This window comes from Plectropomus leopardus, chromosome 10 (assembly GCF_026936395.1).
Source record: "Plectropomus leopardus strain MGB_pleo_1.0 chromosome 10, ASM2693639v1, whole genome shotgun sequence".
NCBI lineage: Eukaryota > Metazoa > Chordata > Actinopteri > Perciformes > Serranidae > Plectropomus > Plectropomus leopardus.
Genome location: NC_142185.1, coordinates 26,031,953 through 26,059,379, shown reverse-complemented (window position 1 = coordinate 26,059,379; position 27,427 = coordinate 26,031,953). Strand labels below are relative to the sequence as shown.

At 40.6% G+C, this 27,427-nt stretch overlaps 1 protein-coding gene across 5 annotated transcripts in view; it reads left to right on the top strand.

The window, feature by feature from the left end:
- il1rapl1a (interleukin 1 receptor accessory protein-like 1a) overlaps nucleotides 1–27,427 on the top strand; it is a 255,917-nt gene that overhangs the window by 37,509 nt on the left and 190,981 nt on the right. For all 5 annotated transcript variants that reach the window (XM_088083416.1, XM_088083414.1, XM_088083415.1 and 2 more), the window contains exon 2: nucleotides 10,183–10,284. In XM_088083416.1, coding sequence (XP_087939542.1) covers nucleotides 10,183–10,284 — 102 coding nt within the window. The remainder of the gene's footprint in view (nucleotides 1–10,182; nucleotides 10,285–27,427) is intronic.

Sequence of the window (27,427 nt, the reverse complement as noted above, 5' to 3'; positions counted from 1 at the left end):
TTATCAGTCAGTTTATACATATATGCAGAGTATCCTTTAAAGCACGGGTTTTCAGCAAACGGCAGTCTCAGAGGCTGAAAAATAAGGCCTATGTGGAAGTGCCAAAAACTGTAGTTCATCAAATGGCCACTTGAGGCTGGCTCCATAACCAAGTAAATCCCCATAGACCTCCATGTTAAAATATCCAATTCTACAGCAGAAATAAACATGTTTACAGCCTGGTAAAAAAAACTGTTTTGGTCTAGCTAATTTGAACACTTAAACTGTACATTTTTGTTTTGTTTTTTGTTTTTTTAATAACTCACCTGTTTACATCTAATTAAGGCTCGAAGATATGCACATTTAAGGGTGGGGCCTCTTGAGTGGCAGGCTGTTTGTGAGTCATCGCTAATGGTCGCAGTCTAGGCTTCTAAGTGGCAGTCCATAAACCAATGGGTGTTGTCACCGTAGCTACGTCCATTAGTTAGACAGTCTCTGGTCTTTAACAGGTGGTCCTCAGATTTACTACAGGGGTGCTGTCAAATTATTGTTTGAAAATTTAAAATATGCTAAAAATTGAAGTCTGTCTGAAAATTTACTAACACTAATCCAGCATATAATTAGCATAGATAAAGGCTATTAATTAAAAAACAACAATTAATACACCACGTTATAATATTTACATACTCTTAAAACATCCCTTTCTTATCATTCTGTGTCCCCTCTTATAAATTCCCTAAATTCAAGCATTTTTGTGGGTCCACAGATCAGGCAGAATTCTCATAAGATCTTTTTTTTCTTTAGCAGAAATTTAACTGATCTATCAACTCAGTCAGAGCTAATCAGATCAGATTGATGGGAGAGAGGAGAGTTGAGGCGAGTGAACGCAAACTTTTGGACCATTCATGATCATGTTTTAGTTTCCCTATGTCTGATGTTCGGCTGTTATTTTGTGCACAGAGCACAGTCTGCACTCTGACAGTATGGCACAATGAGGCTACGTTCCAGTAGCACTCCAACTGAGCGGTCCAGCTCCAAAGTATAAAACCAGCATGTGGCAGTGTATGTTTTGATCGTGGCGGGCTGCCACGTACAAAAGAATGTGTAGGAGACCCTGATTATTTCAAGTCTGCAGACATTCTTGCAAATTTTTCACGCAAGAGATTCTGACATACGGTCTACTTCAGGAACCACTGGCGAAAGTTCAAAAGGTGATGCTATTGCACATAGCTATGCTACAACTGCTGCTGACTTGACAGCTACAGGCAAGCACAAATTATAGAGGACCCAGAAATTATTTTGAAAGTTATTTCAAGTGCAACTAAGATTCATACAGTCCATGTAGTAGGGGGTCCCTGCTCCGTCTCTCTTTGAGTGAAGGGGTCCTTGGCCTCAGAAACTTGAAGACCTCTGCTTTGAAGCTGAGCACAGGCTGCTGAAGGCAGTAAATAATGTAGTGTTTCTAGAATGGAGGATGGTATACATCTACCATATATATATATATATATATATATATATATATATAATCTCATCTCATGACACAAGGGTAATGATCTGAATGCATCTTAAGGGGATATTTTTTCCACCTGCTGAATTCTCATGTAGTATTCAGCAGTTATTACTCATACAATATTGATCAAAAACCACTACTGGTTTTGTAATGTGTGCGTGAGAGAAAGTTTAATTCCTTGTACACTCTTAAGTTCTGTGGCCTCGCTGTAACCCAGCAGAGATGTTTGAAGCACAGACCCTCCGGTTTTCTCTTCTGTCTTAATGAACCTCCCATTTTATTGAATAAACAGACCAGGCCTTTATTTTTCCATTAAGTGACTATGAAAACACTATTTTATAACCTTTTCAAAAGTGAATAATTAGGCAGGTTTTTATTAATTAGCTCTCATAAATGAGCAGTATTCAAGTACTTTTGAGTTTTTTGTGATTTGTATTTTGCTGGACAAAACAAGATTTGATTTGTAACTAATTACTCAAAGTGCTTGTGTTTGTGTTTTCAAGATATTTAAAATATTTTCATATAATTGCTCTTTTTAAATGTTTTTTTGTAAAGCTCGAGATATTTAAAACATGAGGAAATTATCTGTTTTATTCAACCATTCATGTTTCAAAATAGAAGTCCTCTGACAGCATTTCTGTTGTCAGAGTATGTGCTTCTAGTTGTTGAAATACAGTAGTTATAATAGTTGGCAGCTCTGCAGCAGCAAAACAACAACAATTGCTACCAGTGTGAGCGCACTGATCACGCATGCAATGTGCCCCGTGCATCGTCTACAGGGCACGTGATGTGCACTGCATACCAAAGATCCTCAATAAAGCCTCCTCAGTTTTCAGAAGTTAGTAGAAAGTTGAGGGTTCGTGTTTTGGACGACATTTAAAATCACACCTTCGGGATTTCTACATACCCTGATATATTGTAATACTGTGATACCGTCCATGCCTAGGGCCTGGTACCAAAACTGAGTTGAGTCGAGCCAAACCATGGAGTGGAAATGAGACATTTGATTGATAGAAATCACCCAACGTGTACCCTAAATTTGCAGCCTCCCACCTCCAACATATCCCGATTGATTGATTCTATGATGTGGGAAAGCTCATGTTTTTTAATGTGGAGAGTAAAGGTCAGTCCAATATTGAGGATACTGAATGCCTAATAATACAATACTATCAGTATAGAATATATTTTGCATGTTTTTAATATTTGTAATTTGTACAAAGATACCTCTTCATGCATTTGTGCCCATCTCTGTCAGTTCTTAAGAAAAACACAGTTTTACTTGTAGTAATCTACTTTCTGTATCACAGTAAAAACACTAGATGGCATAATGTTTAATTTTTGAACCAGATGTAGTATGATGACTCTAAGGAAACAACAACATGTTTCAGATGAATTATTTTCAGAATCGCATTTTCACCGTCTGCATTTCTGGTCTTGTCGGGGCACAGAGCCACCTCCAGTAAATGCTATGAAGATGTACTTTACCTAAGACCACAGCGCAGGCTGCCTTCAAATTGGATTAAATCCCTAAATCACATGATCAATCATCCACAGCTTGCTGTGCCAAGATGGCGGAGGTTTCCTTCTCTGTCTTAAGATGGCACAACTGCCATACTACAGCAGCAGTAACAGAGCTCGAAATGAAAGTGTGTTTTTAGGTTCTGCTTGTAGACTGTGAATGTGTGTGTCCTGCTTGGTCCCGAGAGATAACAAAAGTGGAATATGTGAGTTAACGTACACAGAGCCACATAGACACGCACCACATGCACACAGCAGAGGGAGTGTGCTAGCAACAAATAGCGTGAGGCGATAATTGAATTTGGGAAACATTAAGGGAAGATAGGAGGAGATACAGCTACCCTGGGAGATGCAGTCCCATAACAATGGCAACAGACAGTAAATTCCTCTGCTCCTTTGTCAGGGGCGAGTCAGCAGCCAGTGCTGGGCCATGCCCCTCATTTTCTGGTTAAAAAAAGCAGCAGGCAAACGGCATGTGTGCTACTGTGTGTGATGATGTGTGCATGCTTCATGCATCGCTGAAGCGTGGATATCACGCCATGCCTCTGTGTGTGCCTCCTCAAACACACCTGCTCCTGACGCCTCAGAGAAAACAGCTTGGCTCTATTTAACAGTACGAGCAATGCCAGAATGTCGTATTACAATAAGAAGATGAATCTGTGTTACTTCTGACTGCTGTGCAGGACTTTTAAAAATATCTGTGCAACACGGAGAAAATCAAATATCACGATATTTTTGACCAAACACCTTGATATTGATATTGTGATGATATTGCAGGGTTGATGATTCAGTGTTTCCCACAGAATTAGAATAAATGTGTGGCGGGAGCTGACTGCTGCAGGGTGGATGGCTGTTTTATCTTGTGTGTGTGTGTGTGTGTTCCTTAACTCTTTGTCCCTCTCTAAATTTGAACGTTTTTGCGGGTCCATAAACTGGCTTGACTCGTCATGAGCCCTCTGCAGGGGTTTGAGGAGTTTTGTCATGGGGTGAATAATTGATCAGATTGATGGATAAGAGGAGCAGCTGCTGAAAAGGCGAGTTTTTTGACCCAGCACAATGAACAGTTGAGTTTTATTTTCACTGTGCCTAGCACCCTGCTGCTCCGTCTTGGCCCAGAGTAAACTCTGTGCTCAGAGAATGTGGTGCAATCGAAAGCTGACTGATATATATATTCCAATAGCGCTGATAATGAACATCCAGCTCCAAAAATATAAGATCAATATTTGGCGGCAGATGTTGGGAAAGCCTGCAATCGGTGCCTTCACAAAATACCATGAGAGCTTTCTATGAATAATCATCAGTAATGTAGATATGATGACTAAGTGGATAAGGGATACACAACTTGCTGTGCTTGAGGACACTTTTGCTGCATGACAGGAGGACATGGGCCGGTTGCAGCAGCCCCATATATGTTTCTGGATTTCAGGACATTTCTATGATTTTTGGACTTTTCTAGGATTTTAGGACATTTCTAGGTTTTTAGGAAGTTTCTTGGATTTTAGGACATTTCTAGAGTTTTGCGACATTTTGAGAATTTTAGGATATTTCTAGGATCTTATACCATAAACAAGGATGAGTGTCAGATGAGTCAAACACACAAAGATTTAAAATAAAAGATTTCTCTTATATAGCTTAAATAAATTCACTAGTTAGCAAGGCTTCGTGGCCTTTTGGAGGAACCTGAGAATTTACTGGTATGATATTTAAACTCAGTGTATACTCCCTTTGTGCATGATGAAACGATGAGAAAACCTTTGAGAGCCATGTGATGCGTGTCTAAAAAAACAGCTTCACTCTCCGATTAGCAATTGCAAATTCTTAACAGCTACATCCTTTACAGGAATCCTGCTGCTTTACAGAGTCTACAGACTGGTGTTTAATGTGTGTTAATACCTTCTCTCACACATCAACGAGCAGTGTTTTTCTGGAGAGTCGTGGTTTTAATGCTTAGAAGTTGGGTTTTTAAGTGCTTTTGTGCAGCAGGTTTGACTTACTTGTGGGGACAACTGAGGAGGAGTGGAGAGATGAGGGGAGTTGAGGTGCATTGGGTGTTTCTGGGGGGTCATTATGGAGGCGCACAATGCGCCTCTGTGTGTGAGGAAGGCAGGCCGGTGATGTCATGGCTGGCAGGACCCAAAGACGACTGAGCCTGTAAAGGCATGACATGATTGGGACACAGAGGAGTGCAATGGTATTGTTCTATTGAATCAGGCTGTGACAGGGGGCAGCTCTCATTCTGCAGCTAAAGAAACACAACCTGCCAATCACTCAGTTATGTTAGGTAAATCAACTTATCAGGAGCTTGGAGTGAAGTGATCTTTTGTGGCATTTTTGGACAGGCTAAAGTATAGATATAAACAGAAAACAGTAGGGATGCATGCAACCATGGCTCCTGTCTAGAATCAAACTGGAGCAGTTATACAGTATGTTCTGCACCTTAAATCGATGCCCAAAAATGAAATCTGAATTTAAAATGATTTTTTTTTATGAAACTCACAACAGATAAAACGCAGTATGACTTGGGGTGGATGCCACATTTTAAACAATACCACACAAACCAGTACAAAACTATAGCAACAGATCGGCAGCTCAGCGATAGTTTTGGCACCCTGGGAAGCCGATGGAGCAGCCAACATTTTTGCCAACAGAGCAGCCACGGGGCTTCATGGCTGGATTTCAGGCTGTGGGGTGTTTCCACCTCTTGTCTAAAGTTGAACACAGGGGCTTCACCAAGCTCTGTTGCTGACCTCAGAGCTCAGTGACTGGCTTCCAGGCTTTAGAGGATTTTGAGACACATTCTCCTCTTATCTAAACCAGGTGGTCTCACACAGATGAGCTTTCAGGTTTTTTGGCGTAGATGGATATAACGTAAATTGATACTTAGTAGTACCTATGCACTCGATACTCTTGAGACCCGTACAAGTACCAAGTTGGAAACCCAAATCTAAGCAGGATCTTACCCGTACTTGTCATAATTTCACACTTGAGCAGAAGCCTTTTGCGTTGACGCAGAAGGGGTCAGCGGTTTGGTTTTGGCAACAAAACTTCCTGGTTAATGTTAGGAAAGGATTGTGGTTGATGTTAGTCATGTCAGTCAACTCCAGTTACTAATGACTGACATAACAAAACAGTTAAACACTGACTTAAAGTTTCACATTGGACACAAACATGGTCTCCTGGGTCAAAGTCATGTGACCTGTTCACCTCCACCTCCACTCCCCCCTTTCTCAGCGGAAATTTGTGCTCTTAATACTATGTCTGTTTCTCTTAACATCGGTTTATGAAGTGGATTGATTTGCATTGAAGTTGGTTGAAAGCCTTGTGCATCTGATACAGAATAAGGGTGCAATGTCCATAGTCTATGTTAACGGTCTTTGACCAGTGGTTTTTTATGCCTGGGCAGTATGTTATAGTTCATACCTTCCTGAAATTTCACTAGGTTACACAGTATATGATGGTATGCAGTGTTAACAACCCCTCCGTCACCCAATAGCGAGCGCACTACACAATAGAAACCCACAAAATGTGAAAAAAAGTAATATTCTCACAGATATTTTTCTTTTTAAACAGAGAAATACAACTGGTGTTTTTTTTAATTCAACTTTTTCTTGGGCGCACAAGACTGATGAGGCATAATTGCCTCATTACCTCATAATAAAATACTTCATTCAGACTCAACAGAAACAAAATACAACCCACCCAAACCATCTTGGTTACTCTTGCTACTGTAGTTAAGCTCTGCTCTTCTAACAATCACCAGCAGCGGTTTGGCAGAAATATATTCTTAATTCACTAAGTTGATTGTAAAAAATATGCCGTTATACCCCACGGTCTCTCTCTGCCATTGCTGGCCGTCGGCTGTTTACAGTCCTGTTACTTATCCCTCACCACTAGGTGCCGTGGTGTCTTTCAGCTCAGCTGCCTGTTCCATCAGTAGAGCTCTGGTGGTGCATGCTGTGCACTACATACAATGAGTGTAATAGAACCAGGAGCACTTGTATTTATGACAGTATTGAAGAACATACCTTCAGGATTTCTAAATACCCTGGTATACAGTAATACCGTGATACCGCTCAATTCTGATGCACAGGGAGTTAGACCAGGCTGTCGAACTACACGGAACAAACTCAAATTGGGTGTTTATTTTAACTTTATTTGAGTAGAACAATGCTTTAGCACTGAATACAAAAATGAATAACATGTTATGATTAACAATTTTGACGTGGGCAATCAGTCAGCAAATTACTATCTTGACGTGAGAGAGCATTTGGCAGGTACTGTTATAGTTACATTAGGAAAGCTGTGCTAGAGTTCAGGAGTTTTACAAGGAGCCAGGAACAACATGCACTGCTGTTTTTCAGTTAGCAGCAGTGAAGAGCTCAATATCATGCAGCCACAATGGTGATGTCAGCTGTGTCTTTCTCTCTCCTCTGCTTGTGTTTGTGTGATTATGGTCTCAGTGAAACTCTTCCATGTTTCTTGATTTTTTAAATTTTTTACTGGTCATTGTGTATTTGGTAGCTTCAAGCCTCTCTATTAAGTTAGTCCTGTTACTTTAGTGGGACAGTACTGCAGCAACAGTCATGGGATGTTTTTGTGTTTAAAAAGAGATATTGTGGGGTTTCAGATTAAGGTCTCTTATCTGAATTGAGTTGAACTCTGAACTGACCTCTTTAGGATTTGGACCTCTCAAGTGTTTCTGGTTGGTGATATATGTGCACACAAAGCGATAAACCGAGCGTGGGGTTACTGCTGCAGCTTCAAACACACAATTAGACCCGACCGGCTTATCGGCAAGTGTTTTTAAAGGCCTTTTAGCCGAGCAAAGAGGAGCCAATCCTTCAGCTGTGGCATTTGCCAGAATGTTATTGGCAGAGCGGTGTTTATCGACTGGAACGTTGTTTCCAAGTAGAATGCGATCGAGGAGGAGAGAAAGGCTTCTTTTCAGAGCGGGCCTTGCGAGTATCGTGTAAACACACACTGAGAGAGGCTCCTTTCATTAGCTATGCTAATCTGGAGTGCACGTGACTTGCCGCAGACTCCAGGGTCCCTCCTGGCTCCTGCTCTCTGCGCTGTTAGTCTCTGTCTCTAAAGGCCAGGGCGCCTCGTCTTCTCCTTTCTGGCTCATCGGGTTAATTTGCTGTGTGTTGTACTCTTCCTTTCTTATAGTTACACTGCACAGAAACATGGATCTGCTCTTCTCCTCCTATCACCTTATTCTGTTTGGTCGTCTGGTACCTCTGACACACTTCTCAGACTGGCAGATTCAGTGGAGTGAGAGCTTTTCCACTCAGTTGAAACAATGAAACAAAGCAATGGGTCCAATTAAATGTAAAAGTTCAACATATTGAGAGAAATGCTCCTTCGCCTTCTTGCCAAGAGTTAGTTGATGAGATGGATACCACACACACATCAGTACTGTAAATATGAACCTGCTGACCAAAGCCAGCAAACTTAGCTTAGCGCAAAGACTGGAAAAAGGGGGGAAACATCAAGCCAGGTGCCTATCAGGACCTTTGAAGCTCACTAATGAACATGCTAGGATATATCTGGTTTGCTTAGTCTGTACAAACTGAACCAAGCAACCAGTAGATACTCCAGGAATTTACTCGCCCATACCATGAAATAGTGTTAATTTTTTGGCTTTAGAGGTGCTGGTAGGTGGATTTTGTCACCTTCAAGCAGAACCAGGCTAGCAGTTTCTTTCTGTGTCCAGTCTTTGTGCTTACATCACCCCTTGGTTTGTGGGATACGATTTTGAGGCCTCAAACCTCTGATTGGTACCAGTTCAGGTTAAATCCATCCATGCCAAATGTGGGTACATGGGAGTACATCAGGGTGAGCTGGGTTTAGACAAAAGTGAAGCTCCCCAAAACCTGGCAGTTAATCCATGGAGCTCCGAGGCCGGCTGTGCTGCTGGGTTCAACTTAAGAAAGGAACTGGAAGCACTACAAAGCTTGTGAAGCTAGTCGCTCTGTCCGTCACTTCGTCGGCCACTCTATTGGTTAGTACTGTACTACTAAAGGTACTGTTGGGTACTAGTACTGAATTCTAGGTGCTTGAATGACTGGTATCATCCCCTGAATCTAAATGAATAGGGAAAATTAGCTTTAGAGACCAGGACCGTTTTTTGTAAGAGGCTCTTAACCTGTTCTTCTATAGTTGAGTATTAAAACGCGAGTCTACAGGGACTCCCTTTGAGGAAGTGAAGTTTTTGGCACTCTGGCACTGGCTTCAGTTTACAGCCTCAGACGCTGCTGCTTAGCTGACCAGCTTCAGTCTGTAGCTTTAATGTAGAGACATGAGAGTGGTATCAATCTTCTCATCTAAGTCTTTGTAAGTACATGAATGAGAGATTTTCCCAAAATGTTGAACGTTTTACACTTTTATTAACTTCTCTTTCTACTTTTGATTTGTGGCTTGTTTTGTCTGTTAGATGATGGTTGAATTTGAAAGATATTGCCATCGGCTAGCACTAAAACTAATAAACTGTTACTTTGATGAGTGTATTCTTTTTTTTTTATTAAACATCAAATTTATACAGCAGCACTGGCGCTATTTCAGGAGCTGGCTATTAGAGGGTAATTACTACATGTTAGATTATGTCATTTACTCAGAGAAGATGAGAAGTGGAGAACGAGTCACCTCCATCAATTAATATGATATATGGGTCGATAAGGGATATGGGTGGGATACTTGCAGCATCTCCACGAGTCACAAGGTGATAATTTGAAATTTCTTTCAAGGTCTCCAATGTTTTTAATGAAGCTGGCGACTTAAAGTGCTGTTTCTTACACATGTAATTATTTCTTTATTGATTCGTCAGCATCTTAGGGAATGGTTTCTCATGAAATATATCCCTGCTATGATAACTCGTCTCAATTGCAATCATGAGAGGAAATCATTACAAGAAAGACCCCCAGGGGAATGTGCAAAATGCTATGATGTGAGTGTCCAGCTGTGTATTAGTGTGTGTGGGCTTGCAAATATTTGCAGTGTGTGTGCTTGCTTGCTGTAGTGTTTGGGCCGTTACAGAACATCCCTCCACGCTGACACTTACTGTTGTCTAGTAGCAACAAGGAGGTACTTGATCTTGTGTATAAGCACTGACTGATCACTCTCTTTCTCTCTCTGCTGCCATCCCTCCTTCTCTCTACCCGTGTCTCCTCCTCCAGGCTGTGAGGACGGGGGGAAGATGAGACCTCCCAGCCCTCTGCTGATCCTGCTGTACGTCACGCTGTCCAAGAGTTTAAAGGTGGTCTCCAAGAGAGGCTCAGGTATTTAACACATCCCTTCTCTTGTATGTCTGAAACCTGTGCATGCACCCACTGTGTGTTATTTCAATGACAGTTTTTTTATGTATGTGTGCAAGTGTGTACCAGCCTGATGTCTGTAGTTATTAGTTGCCGTCAACAATGGCGTCACCATTGATGCAATTTGGAGGCTTCACTGACGTAAATTAATAATGTTTTTGCTCCTCTTTTATTAACTTCTGTCTATAAAAAATATACATAGTCTAGATGTTAAATCAAGATGTTAAATTAAAGACTTCAGATGCTACGAGAAAACATTGCTGTCTCACTAGGTGCGTTTACATGGACCATAGTATTCCACTAGTTGTCAGGATAATAGCCCATTTTGAATAAAAATACATCATGTAATCACATCGATATGGTTGAGAGGAGTGCTGTAAACCTCAGAACATCCGTTCAATTGGAAATTATTACTGCCGGGGGCTGACCCCATTGCTTCAAAGCTTTATGTGTTGCCATGGTAATCGACGCCAGTGTTCTCAGCGCAGTCTTCAACCCTTGCTTCAAGTATTAAATTGGAAGTCTGACGAGAAAAGGTAACAGCTGAGATCAATTTTGACAGTTATTTGGAACTGTCAACTGCAGTGAAGCACTTGCTTTGCATCCAGTGATGAGGCCCGACCCGCGGCGTTCTGAATCATTAATAATTCAATCCAATTCAATTCAGAAGCACTGCTTGCAATAGTCCACCTTCCACCTCCTCTTCCCCCTCTCTATAACTCTCTGTCACACACACACAGACACACACATACACACACACATACACACAGCAGTGCTAAGACAAAGCAATGTTCTGTTATATACAGCAGGTGTAAGCACATTGCTCAAGTCAATGCTTGCTTATATTCTGATTAAATGCTTTGGGGCATGTAAACACATCTTATAGGATCACTTTGTTTCCTGGCCATGTTAACAGTGAAGTTGAAATCGGACTGAAGAAATATCCATGATGTAACCTCAGCTACTATTGTGTGTTACATTCTTTAAAATAATACTGTTCAAAAATATGATCAAGTAATTGCAAGGAGGATGTCTGTCCTACATATGTGTGGGAATGACTCACACAAGAACATGGGAGCGCCATTGACCAATTTAGATATAACTGGCAATTTTTTTCTTTGCCTGTGTCTTAAGTGAAGAACGTGAATTAATGAAATGATATACACTGTACTTCTCAAAATTAGCTAGACTTACCTCAATCTGGCGAGAGTGACAGCTACCAAATGATCCAATTGCTCACTGACTGGGTCACCAAGGGTTACTGCAAAACTCATTTTGGCTCTAAATGCCAGCAAATTGAGCATCAATTGTGAACAAATGCAAAGGTCAAAAGAGAAAATGGAGAGCAAAAAGATTGAAGGTAGAAGCTTTTCATGACAGGAATACATATAGGCAGTCAGGTGGTCACTTAAAATACTGTGAGGACAAGTTGCCATTACAGAGAAAAAGCAGGGCTTGTGCATTATAATGTACCCTTTGCATACGGTATTCAGATACTACTTTATTACTACTGCTTGGTTTGTTGAAAAATGTCACTTGGCAGGTAAATTTATGTCAGATAATACTTGGTATGCCTTTAAATGCATACAGGAATGTGCACATTTGTGTGTGTGCTCATGACACGCTGAGTTTATGTCTCTGTGTGTCTGGGTGTGTTTGTTCTGCAGACATGAGTGGGCATGTCTGAAGATTTAAGGACTGACCTTTAGATAAAGGTTTTATATTGAAGGAAGCACACCCACCCGACAGACACAAGCACAAAGAGCAGAAGGGCAACTTATCAATGAATAATGTGCTTCAGCCTGCAAAGAAGATGGTCAGTGACACAGAATACAGACACACTTATCCATGCAGCTACTGAACAGAAAAAAAACACATTCAGGAATCAAACTTTAAAATGTACTGTAGGGTATTCACAGGGGCTAGTTGGTAAAGCACTCAGGATTGTATTGACTTAATAAAGACTTATTCAGAGCAATAAAAGCTCTTCAAACCAGCAGGCTTTCTGTCTGTCAGTTATCTCTGCCACTAACAGGAGAATAAGTTTACCTAGTTTATTTAAAAAGATATATTTGCACAATCGACTCCTGTTTCATAACTGTATGCAAACCATTCCTCTTTCCTCTGTGGAGCAGTTGATATCTGAAAAAGGAAGTTAAATAAAATTAAATTTTAAAGTTAAATTTAAAGTTAAATAACAAATTGTCCAACTGGTCCAGTATTGAGCACGACAGGCTGCTAACTCTTAAAGGAATGCTTATATTGTCAGTGTGCATTCACAAAAAGTGCTTGTTTTTGCCTCTGACAGGCTCTGATTGTTATTGTAAGGGTCTAAAACATGGAAAGGATCCATACAGAGATAGACCTTTTTGTTTAAAAGTAGGATCCTTTTTGCTTTGCTCTGAAATCACCGTTGCCAATTCCACCAGATTCCATTTAAATAAACCACAATTTTAGTGTGTGTCAAGCCAGCAAAAGTGAACCAAGACAACTTTTGTGAGTTGTATTTTGTTTCTGTTGACTGTGAATGTAGTGTGATATACAATGATAAAATTACTGTTTATTTGAATGGAGTTTGGTGGCGATAGCCAATTTGGGCAGTCATCTCTGGTTAAACAAAAAGCATCTTACTCGTTAACAAAAAGGTCTATCTTTAGGAATCCCTCCTACAATGTTTTCAGAAACATAGAATTACAATCTGAGCCTGTCGATAGCAAAAACAAGCACTTTTAGTGGATTGACGGCGCCCACATTGCCCCAGTGTTTGCAGTGCAGCCTGGTGCACTCTGTCAATCCTGGACTAATATAAAAAAATGTTGTTACCTTTAGCCATTCAGACAAAAAGACATGTAGAAGACCAGGCTGAAAAATACAGAACTTAGCCTTAAATACTCTCTGTTTGGCTCAATATACTCCAAACCTCCCTGTCCACTTGTCCACCGTCCTTTAATTATCAACCTCCAGCTGCTATTAAAAGACTGATAAAAGTAGACCCAAGTACTTTTCTGTTGTAAATCTATGTTGTTAAATCTCCCGACCGCCTGTACATAGACAACAAAAGGAGTTGCTTTTATTGTCCTCAAAAGACTACACGAATAGATAATACATAAACGCCTGATGTTGCACTGTAACTAACTGTTCAAGATGGTAATCATACCTGTAATTAGCTAAAATAGAAGGTTTGACACAAGGTAGTGAAATCAGCCTGTTAGCCTTATCAGACCCCTCAGACTGCTTAAAAAGATCAATGAAACATAATTGATTAGGCAATTTTGTTGTCTGAAAATCTTTTGCACAGTTATAATCCAACTAAGTTACAGTATATGATGGCTTTGGTTATTTAACTGTGAAATAGGCTTTCGCTCTTATAGTTATAGGATAAAGTAACACAATGAGAGCCAAACTTAATGGAATTTAACTTGGTTTCTCTTCAAGTATTGAGCTGTCTTTAATAGGTAATTGACTGCTTGTGTGCACGTGTGTGATTATGGGTTTCTTACGTACCGTATGTGCCTCCACACGTGAGCCCCTGTGTGGTAGTTTGCTTCGGTCTGTGGAGGATTTCCATATAGATCAGAGACAGGACAGCTCATCAGATCAGTTAAATCAAGTTGGTCCTCTGGGTCCCCCGGTCAAATATTGATAGCTGTAAAGTCAATATTACCCCCCAACGGAGGGGTCAAAGGTGACGCAGTGTCACAGGGCAGTTTGGCTATTTAATGGCACTTTGAAAGGCTCCTCTGTCTGACTTGAAGATTATAAATGGAGGCATGTTGAGAAACAGACAAGCTCACATTAAACTTGTAATCTGGGACATGGACCCTCTTTGTCTCTGTCTGTCACACATATACACACACACACACACACACACACACACACACACACACACAGGGATAAAAACACATACTATGGCCTCAAACATTCACATTTACATGCACATATTTAAATGCTCCCTGCATTGTTTCTTCATATTTTTTGTTTGAAAAAATGCTTCAGAGGTGGCAACCTAACACGCCTATGTTGTAATTATTTGTTTGTATGAATTGAAAGCTTGATTTACAGCGGCTTGAAGTGCTTGAATTTTGTGGGTAGAAAATAGAGACCTGGAATACCTTTAAAAAAACCCTTTTTGTCAAATTGCTGAAAAAGTCCTTGAAATTCAAATGAACCACATAATGCTGTAAATAAACAGCTATATTTGTGATTCTGTCTATATCGTAGACTGTTTAAATAATATAGGTTTATTGCAACTAGCCAAAAAAGGACACATCTCCCCCTGCCTTGGTGGAGTCGGATATACTTCCCTCATTAAATCAATTCTCCCCCGGTGCTTGTATGCTGGGACAAGGACAGTAGTCCAGTTTAATGGCCTAATAGAGCTATAACCGTAGCTTGACCAAACTGCATGTAAATGTACTGAATGATGCACCTATACAATAGCTCCGCTGAAAACTGAAAATGAAACCTAAATTCCAGCTGGCATCATTTCTTTGTGCTTTTTTTTCTGGATGGTTCTATGACACTCAAATATTTTTTTTTGATGATTTTATACAATTATGCCTAAAAGAGGGTGAAAAGTACCCCTTCACTCAAAGGGGAGACATTTAGCATATTTATTTACTTTTAATGAAAAAATATTTGAAAATCAAATGTTTTTTTTATGCTTAAAAGTGATAATGTAGTGCTTGAAAAAGTCATTGAATTTATGTGTGTATGAACCCTGGATTTAGTAATTAAGTATCTTGAGTATTAAATGTCTTTTACATCTGTTCTTTAAAGTTCAAGAAAACACTGCAGCCTTTTGTCAGTGGAGACATTGCAGGCGTTTTGATTTCAGTATTGTATTTTGTACTTTATTAAATTGTGCTGCCTTGTTGCCATGTGTCAAATTAATTTTTCTGCCTTCGCTTTCTCCAGTTCTAGTCTCTGAGTAATTGAACAGAATGAAGGTTTGGTGTCTGTTAAAGATGAAATCCGGTGGTAAAGGAGATTAATTGGTTGATAAAGTCCCCAGTGGGTGATTGTTTTCTGGTTCAAAGGTTTGGGATATTTGTCTTCATGTGCTGGGGATGAAAGACATGGAGCAGCTAGACTCTCATGACTGCTATTAAATTAACTTCAAATGACCACCTCTGGCTTCTTACTTGCTCACAGGTCAAAGTCATTTAAAGGTAGTTATTATTACGATTGAGTCCAAACCAGAAATTGTAACGTTCTAAAGTTGGAGACAAAGAGGAACTCTTGTTTGGATTGCTGCTCTAATGATTTGTTTGTTGTGAATTTGGTGTCAGATGGGAATACTCTTATTGTTTCCGTAGGATTGTGAGAAGAGTAGGGAATTTGATTTCACAACCTTGAATAGTTATGGGCAAAGGGATCTGCTACAAGGGCTTGATTAGCCCTCAAGAGACACTGGATATAAAGCAGCTATTCAATTGATTTTCCCAATGTCCAGATGGGATTCCCAGAGTTTGTAGCCCTCCAAAATCTGACCATTATTTAATATAGGGTTGGTTCTGGCCTGTATTACCTGGACTAATGAGTTTCCCAAAGGTGTGGAGGCTGCATGTGTCTCTTATTCCCTCATTGTTTGCACCACACTTGGTGCTGCTCATGGTTTTAATGACCAGCTAGCCTCCAAAGAATTGGCTATCAATTGGGATAGATTGCTGTTTTTGGTTCGTGATGTTTGTTGCGGATGCATGTATGAGCTGTTCGCACACAGGTCATGTTTGACCCACATCTTGGACTGTGTGTGCTCTGCTGCTGCAAATGAGGGTTTTCACCCCGGGCACTCTGCTCAGTATGTCTTCTCACCTCGGTGCAATGGTAGAGTGGGCTGACCAAGGCCGAGCTGACACTGCGTGTGATTCACTCGCAGGGACTCTGGAGCAGGTCACTGACAGGGACAAGCTGTCGGGGTCCATCCGTCAGACTCATATTGTCTCCTTCTCGGTCCAGCCCAGCCCAGTCAGACTTGAGCGGGCCTGTTCAAGCCTTTCTTCCAGAGATCAGTCCATAAAGACCGGGTATTAAATCAGACAAGGCAGGGACTCTTTAACTGTGGTCTCAGTCCGCTCGCAAACCCAATTACCAGTTTGCAGCAGGCTGAAAGCCACACTGAAGAATGTTAAATATGGGTACGAAGAAAGTACAAAACCTGGTGGTCTGCGCACCAAAACACAATAGCATGTCAGACCTTGTTAAGAGCAAGAGAGTTAGAGATCAAGAAGGCTGCATGCAGAAAAAATGGTGTTTAGAAGTGTTGCTGAAAGCATAAAGGGATTAGATCAACAGTAAAGGAATATATGACAGTACAGATCAGTCAGTCTTTTATGAAGTAAAACTGTCAGCCTTTTTGACAGTGACTTCTTGTCTTGATTAGATTTTTGAGTCAACTGAATGATGTCTATTTCTGTGGCTTCTCAAAGACAAAATAAAAGGTTTGAAGGCATCATTTGGACTGTGAGAACTGCACACAGGCATCTCTAATTTATTAGCAAGATAGTTAATTGATTGTAAAACAGACATCTGTAATTTATTAGCAAGATGGTCAATTGATTAAAAAGCAAATAATGGATTGATTGATAATGACAATGCTGTAATGGTTTAACATCTTGTGCATGTATACATTAGGCTTGGGTAATATCTCATTTTTCATACTCCTCACCAGGATATACAGTAACGGTATAGGTTTGCGGCGCTAACCCCCCAAACCCCACCTACTAATATATACACAATAGAAACCCACAAAATGTTGAGAAAAGTAATATTCTAACGCCTATTTACCTTCTGAAATAGAGAAATACAGCTATATACCTTTTGAATAGCACTTTTTCTCTATCAGGAAAGACTGACAAGGCTTAATTGCCTCATAAAAAAACACTTCATTTGAACTCAACAAAAACAAATAGGACTCACCCAAACCATCTTGTCCACTGCGCCAACAATCACCAACGCTAGTTCAGTACAAATAAATCCTTAATTCACCAAGTTAGATGTAAACAAACATGCCATTATTCTCCACGGTCTCTCTCTGCTGTTGCTGGCCGCCGGCTGTCTACACTACTGTAACTTATCCCTCCACCATTAGGTGTCGTGGTGTTGTTTAGCTCAGCTGCCTGTTCCACCAGAGACTGGAGACTGAGCTCTGGTGGTGCATGCTGTGCACTACATACAATAAGTGTAAGAGAAAGAGGAGCACCTGTATTTATGGCGGCATTAATAAGCATACCTTTGGGATACTGTGATGCTGCCCAAGCTTTGTATACAGAACAAATAAAACATGCGTGGCTGATGAGGGAAAATTAATTCTACACAACACACTGGGAAACGGGACAGAGGAATATCCCTACCAGATGATGTGTATTAACCCACAATGACACACATGGGTGGTGGGTGGGCTTACAAAGAAGACAATGGGTGTGTGGGTGATACATCATATGCTGTCGGTGCATTTTGCCATTTAGATGTCCTCACTGGTGAAGCATTGGCCACTTCATCATCTGCTGTCTTTCCTGGGAATAAACAGCTTCCAGTTTTGTGTCCAGTGCAGGATCTGGAGCAGGTCTGGAGCCAAAGCAAAAAGCTAAATAAGAGCCATTCTTCTGTGGATCCTGTAAAAGACCTGTTGGCACTGCTCTGTCCACTGGACTGAATCTGAGTTTCAGCAGAGATCAGTCAAGACAATTATTAGTGTTGGAAGTTGAGGATGAAGTGGCAACAGTAACCGGTCAACCGAATAAGCTATTGTTCCTCTTTAGATTCAGACCTGAGGCAGACAACATCTCCCCAGTCTTCTCAAACACACCTGCTTTCAACCTAATATCCCACAACTTCACACTTTTTGGGGTTGAGTCCTGACTGCCATAAGGACAAAGGACACCCTCAGTATATGCTGTGCCCATTAAGTCAAAATGACATTATCCATAGCTGGCACATCATTTGGATGAACTTTAGTGCCAGTGGCACCAAATGTGCAAGAAACGTCACTGCGCGGATGGGCAGAAAAAATGAAATCATGCTGTAGATTTGAGTTTTTAATACACTGCCCCCTGCATTTTAGGAGTATTTCAGCTTGCTTTAAGGAGAAACCTTCACGGAGTATGTAAGCCGATAAGATAATAGCTCATTAGGAGAAAAAAAAAACAACATATGTAACAACAGTGTGTTTTACAAACACAATATGTCAATATGGTGAGAGACGTATTGTTTTCTTGCCAGTTTTAGTGGGTTTCTGTGCCTCATCATGTACACAGAGGCTGAACACTGTACTGGAAATACCTGCCCATCAATCAATGTCACCTGGTCAAAGGTTGAGTGTAGTGTGTCATCATGAGAATCGTCCACAGCTGCCAAGTGTGTGTTGTCTTTTGCCCCAGACTCACTGCCAGCACATAAAAAGACAATAGCCCTGATTACAAATTGCGCACAGCTGCGACTCTGCACCATCACAGCCTCTACTGTCCCGTACAGAGACAAAAAATAAAACCACCACATGAACACTTTGTCCATTTATGCACTCCAAATGTCATGAGAGAATACACATCACTAAACACATCCAAGGCCTGCTGACCGGTCTGTTAGCTGGAATAATGGCTCTTAAACACAGCCTGCAGGGATGAGTGAACATGGTGCAGTGGGAAACAATGCTCTGCACTCGACTCAAACAAAAGAATGAGAGTTTCACTATGTCTTACATTTAACCCAGGAGAGGCACTATCTTAAAGATAATATGTGGAGTGCTTGACTTTATTCAAAGTGATTAGTGATTCTACTTTAAAGGTACGATATAGTAAAATTAAAGCCGCTTTGCAAAAAATACACAAAATTAGAACATGCTAAAACTCTGAAATTGATCATAAGCATGTCTTTTAATACAAGGACTATTACTGGATTAGGGAGGTCAGATTTAGTTAATTTGGCTTTTGGCTTTGATTGGTTCAAAAATGGTGCGGAAACAGGAATGAAACTTCTACCATGTTGGTGGAAAAAGGATGAAGGTGTGTGCTGTGTAGTAAACTGAAGAGTAGCAAAATTAACCTATAGACCAACATGCATAACAGGTCAAAAATATTTTTGGTGGTTAACTGATTAACAGTTAACCACTGACATTCCTGTACTGGACATATCTAACATCTAAACTTTTTAAGATTTGTTTACTTCCAGACTGTCAATAGAAATGGCAGAAAAAAACTAAAGCTTATTTTCTTTGATGGTCAGTTAAAACAAATGTTTGTTTTTTTTTTTTTGTTTGTTTGTTTTTTTCAGATTTTTGTTCTTAACTCAAACTCTGCAGCGATGTAGAATGAAAATGAGCCTCTAATTCCCATGTGCAAATCAACTTTAAATTGGGCCTTTCAAAGAGTGTTATTGTAAAAACAGATAAGGCTCAAAGCTGCAGAGAGCGGTACCAGCTGTGACTGCTAGTCTAATGTAGCATAGTGTCCCAGAAGCCACTGCAGTCAGCTTGCTGTCTACACACTCTGATATCACAGGGCATTGCTACCCAATGATCCCAGCAGGATATATCAGTTATGTGCGTGTGTGCACTGCGTGATTGTATTCATCTGAAAGTTTCTCCGTGTGTGACTTGTGATATCCCAACCTTGGCCTCGTGCTGTTTCTCTGAGCTGGGATAAAAACGATACAGCCAATATTCTAGATGACTCTGCAAAGTCCCGCTTCAAATCCCTGATAAGAGCCCGTCATGGATAACTGTAAATCTGACATGGCCCCAAGGCAGTGTGGGGGATGAAGTCCGTGGAGCTGACGCCTGAATAACCTCACGATAAGTGCGGGGACAGGAACACAAAATCCAGTCAGTTAATTTATTTGTCAAGGCGCTCTCCTTTCATTTCACAAATGATACTGGTGCAATTTCCCTGACACTCCAAACCTGAAATGTGCCTGTCTATACATTTTCTCTGTCAGGCAGATGGGCTAAATGACCCGCACAAATAAGACATAGTGAGACCTTGTCTCTACTTGTCATGCCTGTCTCATACCCCCGAGGCTTCCTAGATGCTTGTGCTGGAAACGAGTGTAACAGTTTATTGACAGATCAACTGTCCACTTTGACATCTATGCACACTAATGTATGACTGCAGCCAGTCTCAAGTTAAACGATTGATCACCCTGAACCTTCAGCTTGACATATCTAAAATGATGCTCCCCATCCTAGAGTAGTTTCATTCCCAGCCTTGCCTCATCTTTTGCATCGCTGTACTAAGTCCATTGCATTTGATGCTCATTAGCGATGCTGTACTCGTCCTTGGTGCCTGTTTTTTTGATGGGTGCCACCAAGCAGGAATATTTAACCAAGGATGTATTGATGATAAGTGGAAAATATGGCCAGCTGTATCGGCCCACAAGACATCAATATGCAAACAAGCCCGCTATAAACATGTTTATAATCCTACTGTTTTTGCCCCTCTGATAAAAACATATCCACTTCTTATACATATGCATATATCCACATACATGTACACAATAGAGAAACAAACACAGGATGTGTTTTATACACCAGACAATTTTGTTTATTCTTTCCCGTTGGCTCCCAACACACACAAATGCACTACAGAGGCTGTCCCGGCCTGGTCAATACCTCTCTCTAAATGATGAGGAATGGCCTGCGCTGCAGTAACACTGTGCTGGGAGATTGATCACATGCAGACTACTGGAGATTAAATGGCTTTCTTGTGGAGAGCCAGACTGCCCCTGGTTGGTGCATTGTGTAGATAGGAAGCCTGCCTTTTTTTTTTTTTGCTCGGTTCACAACAGCTGCACAGCCTTAGGACAGAGCATATGCAAGCAATCAAGCTATAATGCATTGATTTTTATAGGAAGGTAGAGTGGTTTCATTGGTCTGCATCATCATTTTGCCTACTGAAATAAAGAACAAGAAAGTTGTCAATTGTATCTTTTAAAGACTGGAATTATTTTATAGGTTTTTGCCTCTGTTGTAGGCAGCCAATGTCTGGATGTATGGAGGCAGAAGCGCCTCAAAAATATTGAGGATTTCTAAATGTTTCCAGTGTTGCACAGTAATCATGTGTTTCCATCAAAATTTGCGAGTGTATTAGGGTTTTTTAAACTCAGGAAAATGCCTTAAAAATAGGTGACAGACAGTAGCAGAGTATGCCTTTGTTTTTAATGTCACAGACAGGCCGGAAAACATGTTAGTATGTGATAGAAAGCAGCATGGAGCCCAGTGAAAATTTTAAGATGGGTTTGGTTTTGTTTTCTGGTCTTGTGTGTGAGCCCTTTTTTTAATCATTCTGTGTACTACCTCTAAATTCAGACATTTTTGTGGGTCTGTGTATACAGCGAAGCAGAACTCTTGATGATTTCATTAATTCTCTTGGCAGCAGTTTGTGAGGTTTGAGTCGTAGGGCAGAGAATTTTTCAGTCGTCGAAGAACAGATCTGATCTGATCAGATCAACACATGAGAGAAGCAGCTGCTTTAGAGGCGAGAGAAAACAAACTTTTTGTAGGAGCTACAGTGTGTATTAGGCCTCTGTTGTTTATTTATTATTTAGTGACTTTCATATCCGGTAGTTGTAATTGGCACTGGGGTGTGATTTTGCATGATTTACCTGTTCACGCCGTACCTGGCAGCACTTAGACAAAGAGGGTGAGTTTGGGTGCGATATTTTCTGTAGGCCATTTATATCAGATTTTATCTTGTTTTACTTTATTTACTTAAGTCTAGTTACCAGTCTTTTATTTAATAAACCACCATAAAATGCATCTCTGGACTCAAAAATGAGTTTCTTACAACAAGTCTACTTAGCCTCTTAACAGCTTTTTCATTGATAGTTGTCGCTATGTTTTTAGACCAAACACAATTAATGATTAAGTTTAACTTTCACTGTGCCTGGCGCTCTGCTGCTCCATATGTGCAAAATGTACACTATGTGCTCTGAGAGAGTGGTGCAATGGATAACACAATGGTAAATATATCCCAAAATTTCCCTAATGAACAGCCCAGCCCCAAAAATATAAAATCCATACATGGCGGCTGCTGCCTTGATTGTGATGGGCCGCTGCAAATATATGAATGAGTGGGAAACCCTGATGTTTGATCGCTGCTTGGACAGAGACAGAAGGATTTTGTGTCGGTGCAACACTGCATTGTGCTGGCAAAAGGTCCATATGCACAAAATTTGCAAAATTTGCACATCCACCTAAGTGTCATATTTTCAGAACTACCGATCAGAACTAGAGCTGATATTTAACTGTGACAATTGGAGAGTCACCTGAGATTGTAGATTGTAACCTTTCCCATAATTACAACAGCCAGATGTTACTGAGGGTTTTTTTCCAGTGGGAAAGGGGGTTGGGAGTAAGACTTTAGTGGAGGGCCAGGTAGAGGGTAACCCTTGAGAAACGACTGTTAGTGGCTTATATACAGCAAGTCCTTAAATCCTCTCGCGGTTTCCCTTTAAAGACATCATAGCCGAGGATATTACCGCTCCCTTTAGTTAATGTATGCTCAGGAATATTGCATGTATGTGTGTGGTGTGTGGAGGACAGTGGCCGTATATATCAGGGTGAACACATGACTAGAAAGACGTGCCTTTTGATATGTGTGCTGGTCTTCACTGATAATGAAGCAATTATGCCGGGGGAATCACTCATGTTTGTGGCAGAAGTACATTTATTATAAATTTAGCACAGCAGATGCACTTCTGTAAGATTGTGTTTGTTGAAGTGAGTGGGTTTATGTGTATATTCTACAGAAATAGACTACCAGGTAATTAAATGTTGGTAAATGAGCAGAGGTGCGAATACATGCTTTTATATGCATCAAGGCAATTTATTCCACATTAAATGGTTGTGATGTAGTAGAAAAGTGTATGTGCTCTGTGTGTTAGTGTGCTGTAATGTCTTATTTCCCAGAAGCCTTTAGTATCTGTTAAATGTTTGCTCTCATGTTGATCCTGATGGATTAAAAATTCCCTCTCAGTGTTTTCTGTTATATTGGACATAACCAGTGATGGAATAAGTCTATACTACACAGTAAAAGTCTACGCACTGCAGTGTAGAAATACACTGAAATACAATTCCTGTGTTTTAAAATTTACTGCAGTAAAGGCGTGGATGCTCTACCAGAAAAATGCACTCAATTATTTCAAAGTAAAAGTAGTAATCATAGAGATTGGCCATTGTAATTTCTTTTTATTTTAATATTTTTTAAATTATTTTTACTGATTCACTGACGTGCAGACGTTGTAACATTGCAGCTGGTCAAGGCTAAGTTTGCCTTGACTGTATAGTGTGAGATTCTTTAATTAATAATGCAATTAATAAAGGTAATGCCTTATGAGCATAAATTTATCGGTAATTGCCAGTAAATAGTTTGCACGGGGATGCTTTGCTAGCTTGAAAAACACTTGCACCAGAGCATTATCAGCCATTTGCACAAGTTTTGAGCTGTAATTTGGCAGTAAATTAGAGGCAGGTTATTAATAATAAACTGATTTTTGGCCCTGGAGCCATGTTTTCTCCATTTAAGAATTTGCACAATTTTCTTACAACAGTTGGTTGTGTAGAAAACAGTTTAATCCTTGGAAAAAAAACAACAAGTGCTTGAAAAAGTGCTTGAAAGTCCTTGAATTCAACTCATCCCCATATGTACGAATCGTACAGCACTTGAGCTTTTGGATTATGACATACAGTTTGTGTGCTTGTTGTCATAACTGAGATGTCATTTGTTGGCACTTGGCATATGGAGACGTGTGTTTGATTGTTCCTTGACAGTGATTACATCAGATGCCTTTGGAAAAACCCAGAGGTTACACCGCAGGCAGCGAAAAAACAAAGACCAGTGTTCTAGAAACCCCTTCAGGCCATTTAAACTACAATTACCCACAGTCCTCTGCCATCTCCCTCTGTCAAAGTGATATGCACTCAGTAGCTGTTGTCAGACCTTTAGAAGCGCCAAGCTACAAGCGTTACACACAGCAACAAGCACTCACACACGCATCTCCAGTGTTTGTGTGTATCTATCTACCATCCCTCATTAAGCAAAAACTCACAAAAAAAGTGAGCTCCATGCTGAGAATGTGGGGGAGGAATCTGAGTACGTCTCCAAATGCTAATAAGAGGAGCCTGCTTCAACAGACTGCTTTGTCTTTCTTTGTATTTATCTGAGCATGTTTGTGTGTGGATGTGTGTTAGCATGTCTTTTTTTTTGCCTTTGCAAAGGTAGGGCAAAATCGAAGAACAGTTTTTTTTTAACATATCATTAGTAGCCCAGTGCAGCCCCATCACCCTGACAACTACATCCTTTCCTTTCCCTTCTGCTTATCACCATAACAACTAATCTACCGTAAATAGTGCTGTCTCCCCGTCTGCCTCCGTCTCTCCTCCTCTCTCTGTTTCTCTCCATCACTCTTTATTCCGTTCGATCTTTTCTGCGGTCCTCGCCCTCCTTCCACTCCTCTCGTTGCCACAGCACCTCCCTCGTCCTTCACAGCCGCCGTTCTTTTCCACTCCTGTCTACTTGTTCTGCTCCCGAGTTCATTTTTCTGTGCCACTGCAGATGTGGGTGGTTCTGGTGACTGCACAATAACCTTTCTCCTGCTTCATGTTGTCAAGTGCCTGAGCTCAGATGGCGATCAATAAAAAAAGGCAGCTTTAACAAGTTATCCAGCAGACTCCCCGATCCTGTATTGATTTTATACTTTTTTTTTTTTAATAAAAAGAACTTTTAAAGACTTACTTCTTTGAACATACATACAGGGTGAAATCAGGTAAAATGGGACAAATAAGGTTTTCCACTTTAAATATTAGCAGCCAGTCACTTAACATGTTATTAAGTTCTTGCTACAAATGTGATTTATATGAAAATCATTTTTATTGATTTGAGATGACTAGTGTGGACTGGGCAAAGAGTAAAAAAAAATAAAAATAACTGGTCCAAGAACATGCAAGAAAAGCCATGTGGCATGTTGGTTTTCTCATGTATGGTAATAAGAAAACTGCAGCCAAAATACTGAAAGTATAACAGCAAAAATGATAGTAGGGTGTTACTTTTTGTGAAATGTTTACTTAAAATCAAAATATTTTCACATCTCTGTTGACTTTTTATGGGAAAGGGTTTTGAGTGAGTATCTGATGTATTCAGGTAGAATGGGACAAAACAATAAGCTAAAATGTGACATTTTTCTGAAATAAAGCATGTTTTTAGACAACCAGGTACCATAAAATCACGACTTATGCTTTTGTGTGCCAACCTGTCACATTACAGACATTTAAAGTATTTTAGTCAACTAAAAAATATTAAACATGATGCTGTGAGTCCATGTCAGCCAAAATACTGCACACACATGCATGTCCATTGTAGACAATATGGAACCAAGGAAGAAAAGTTGGACAATCTTTTTTTATTGAATTGCTGCAGGTTGTGATTTTATGAATAAATCACTGAACCGATAAAGTGATTTGACCATTTAAAATACAAACAAACATGATTGTACCATTTTACCTGAACACGTTATCAGAGTGAGGTCAGGGTTCTCGATGTGTTTAAAGGTCAACAGTTTTGAATTTATTTTACTTAACAACTCTGGGTGTGACAATATTGCTATTCTTATTGAACCATTTGATACGGCGAGTATTTTATGCAGAGCAGAGTGGCAAGCTGCGTTTGGGACACTGCTGAGACGCTCTGAGGCGAGCCTGGTGGAACCGCAAGCATTTGCTAGAACGTCCGTGATTGACTCCGCGAAGCTCACAGACCCGGTGGAATTTAGGGATTAAGGTGGTCTGCCGAGTTTAAGGCGGTTTTCTAGGTAACCTACCAAAAAGTGTCCCAAATTACCTGACTTCACCCTGGATATATACAGCCTGTTTGAGTTTTTAGTGGAAGTACGTCTTTAGGGGATCAGGTCTTCCCTGTGTCTTTGTGTTTGACCTGAATGTGTTATTGACGGTGAGCCCGGCCTGACAACTTGATTGGCCTACTACGCTCCAGGATTAACTTGCCAGCCTGGCAGGCTTTTACAATCAAAGATCAAGCCAATGGGTCTGCGTGGCTGAGTAGCTCTGGGATTGACTTAACAGCCTGATGTGCTAATGCAGAGTTATCCCAAGGTTGAGCAGCATGGGAAGGACACACATGCTGTTTTGCAGGTCTATGTAGATCCACAATCTTTTCTACAGGCGCAGGACATTTATAAAGGTGACAGCAAACACTTATCTTGTGTTGAGGAAGTACTCCTGAAACAAAAGCTCCCTTTCAGTTTAATTCATTTTAATTCTTTTCTCTGCCTCTTTTGTTTCCCTTCGCCTGTCTCTGCCTCTCTTTTAATCACTGTTTGAAATCACTAATTATTCTGTTTTATTCTGTTTCCTTCCCCTCCCCTTTCTGCTTTCCCTGACTCAATCTTTTCATCAGCAGCATATGAGAGGTCACCTTTTGTGCACCTCTGCCCCATTTCCTGTGTTTTTTCATTGTTTGCATACCCCCGTGTTTCTCTCCTTTTGCTCGTTCCTTTCACTTTCTGTGCAAAGCTCAAGGGAAGCCCTCCTGGATCCCGTGTTACATAACCGCCTCCCCCTCACTCTCCTGGATGTGTAAAAAGCAACGTGAGTTTTAGAGGCAGTGGGAATATTGATAACATCAGTGCTCAGAAAATATTAGGTTTATCCCGCTAATGGACAGCCACTTCAGAGCGAGGCAAAGCCTGATTAACATCTTCTCCGATCACAGCCCGGGTTTGTTCCCTCGAGATTGACTGGCAACCATAGGGAAATCCCGAAGACACAAACAAGAGGGCGAGACACATGAATGGTGTTTGGAGCATACCACTTCAAATGTCACTTGAAAGGATTTTCTTTCAGGCTTTTTGAGTAGGCAGCTCCTACCAACCACACGTCTCGAACTCCTATAATGTCCGTCCTCGAGCTGGTTCCCATACACATGCCTCAGTGGCTTGCTGTATGTGATGTTGTAGCCCGTGACGTCGGGGTTCTTTTGAAGCTAAGAATGCTCTTTCCCTCTCCGTCTCTTTCTCTCTCTGCCTTCATTAAGAGGTTGTCTTAAGCTACCCAGCTTAACGCTATTTACATTTTCATTATTCTAACGTTACCGGGAAG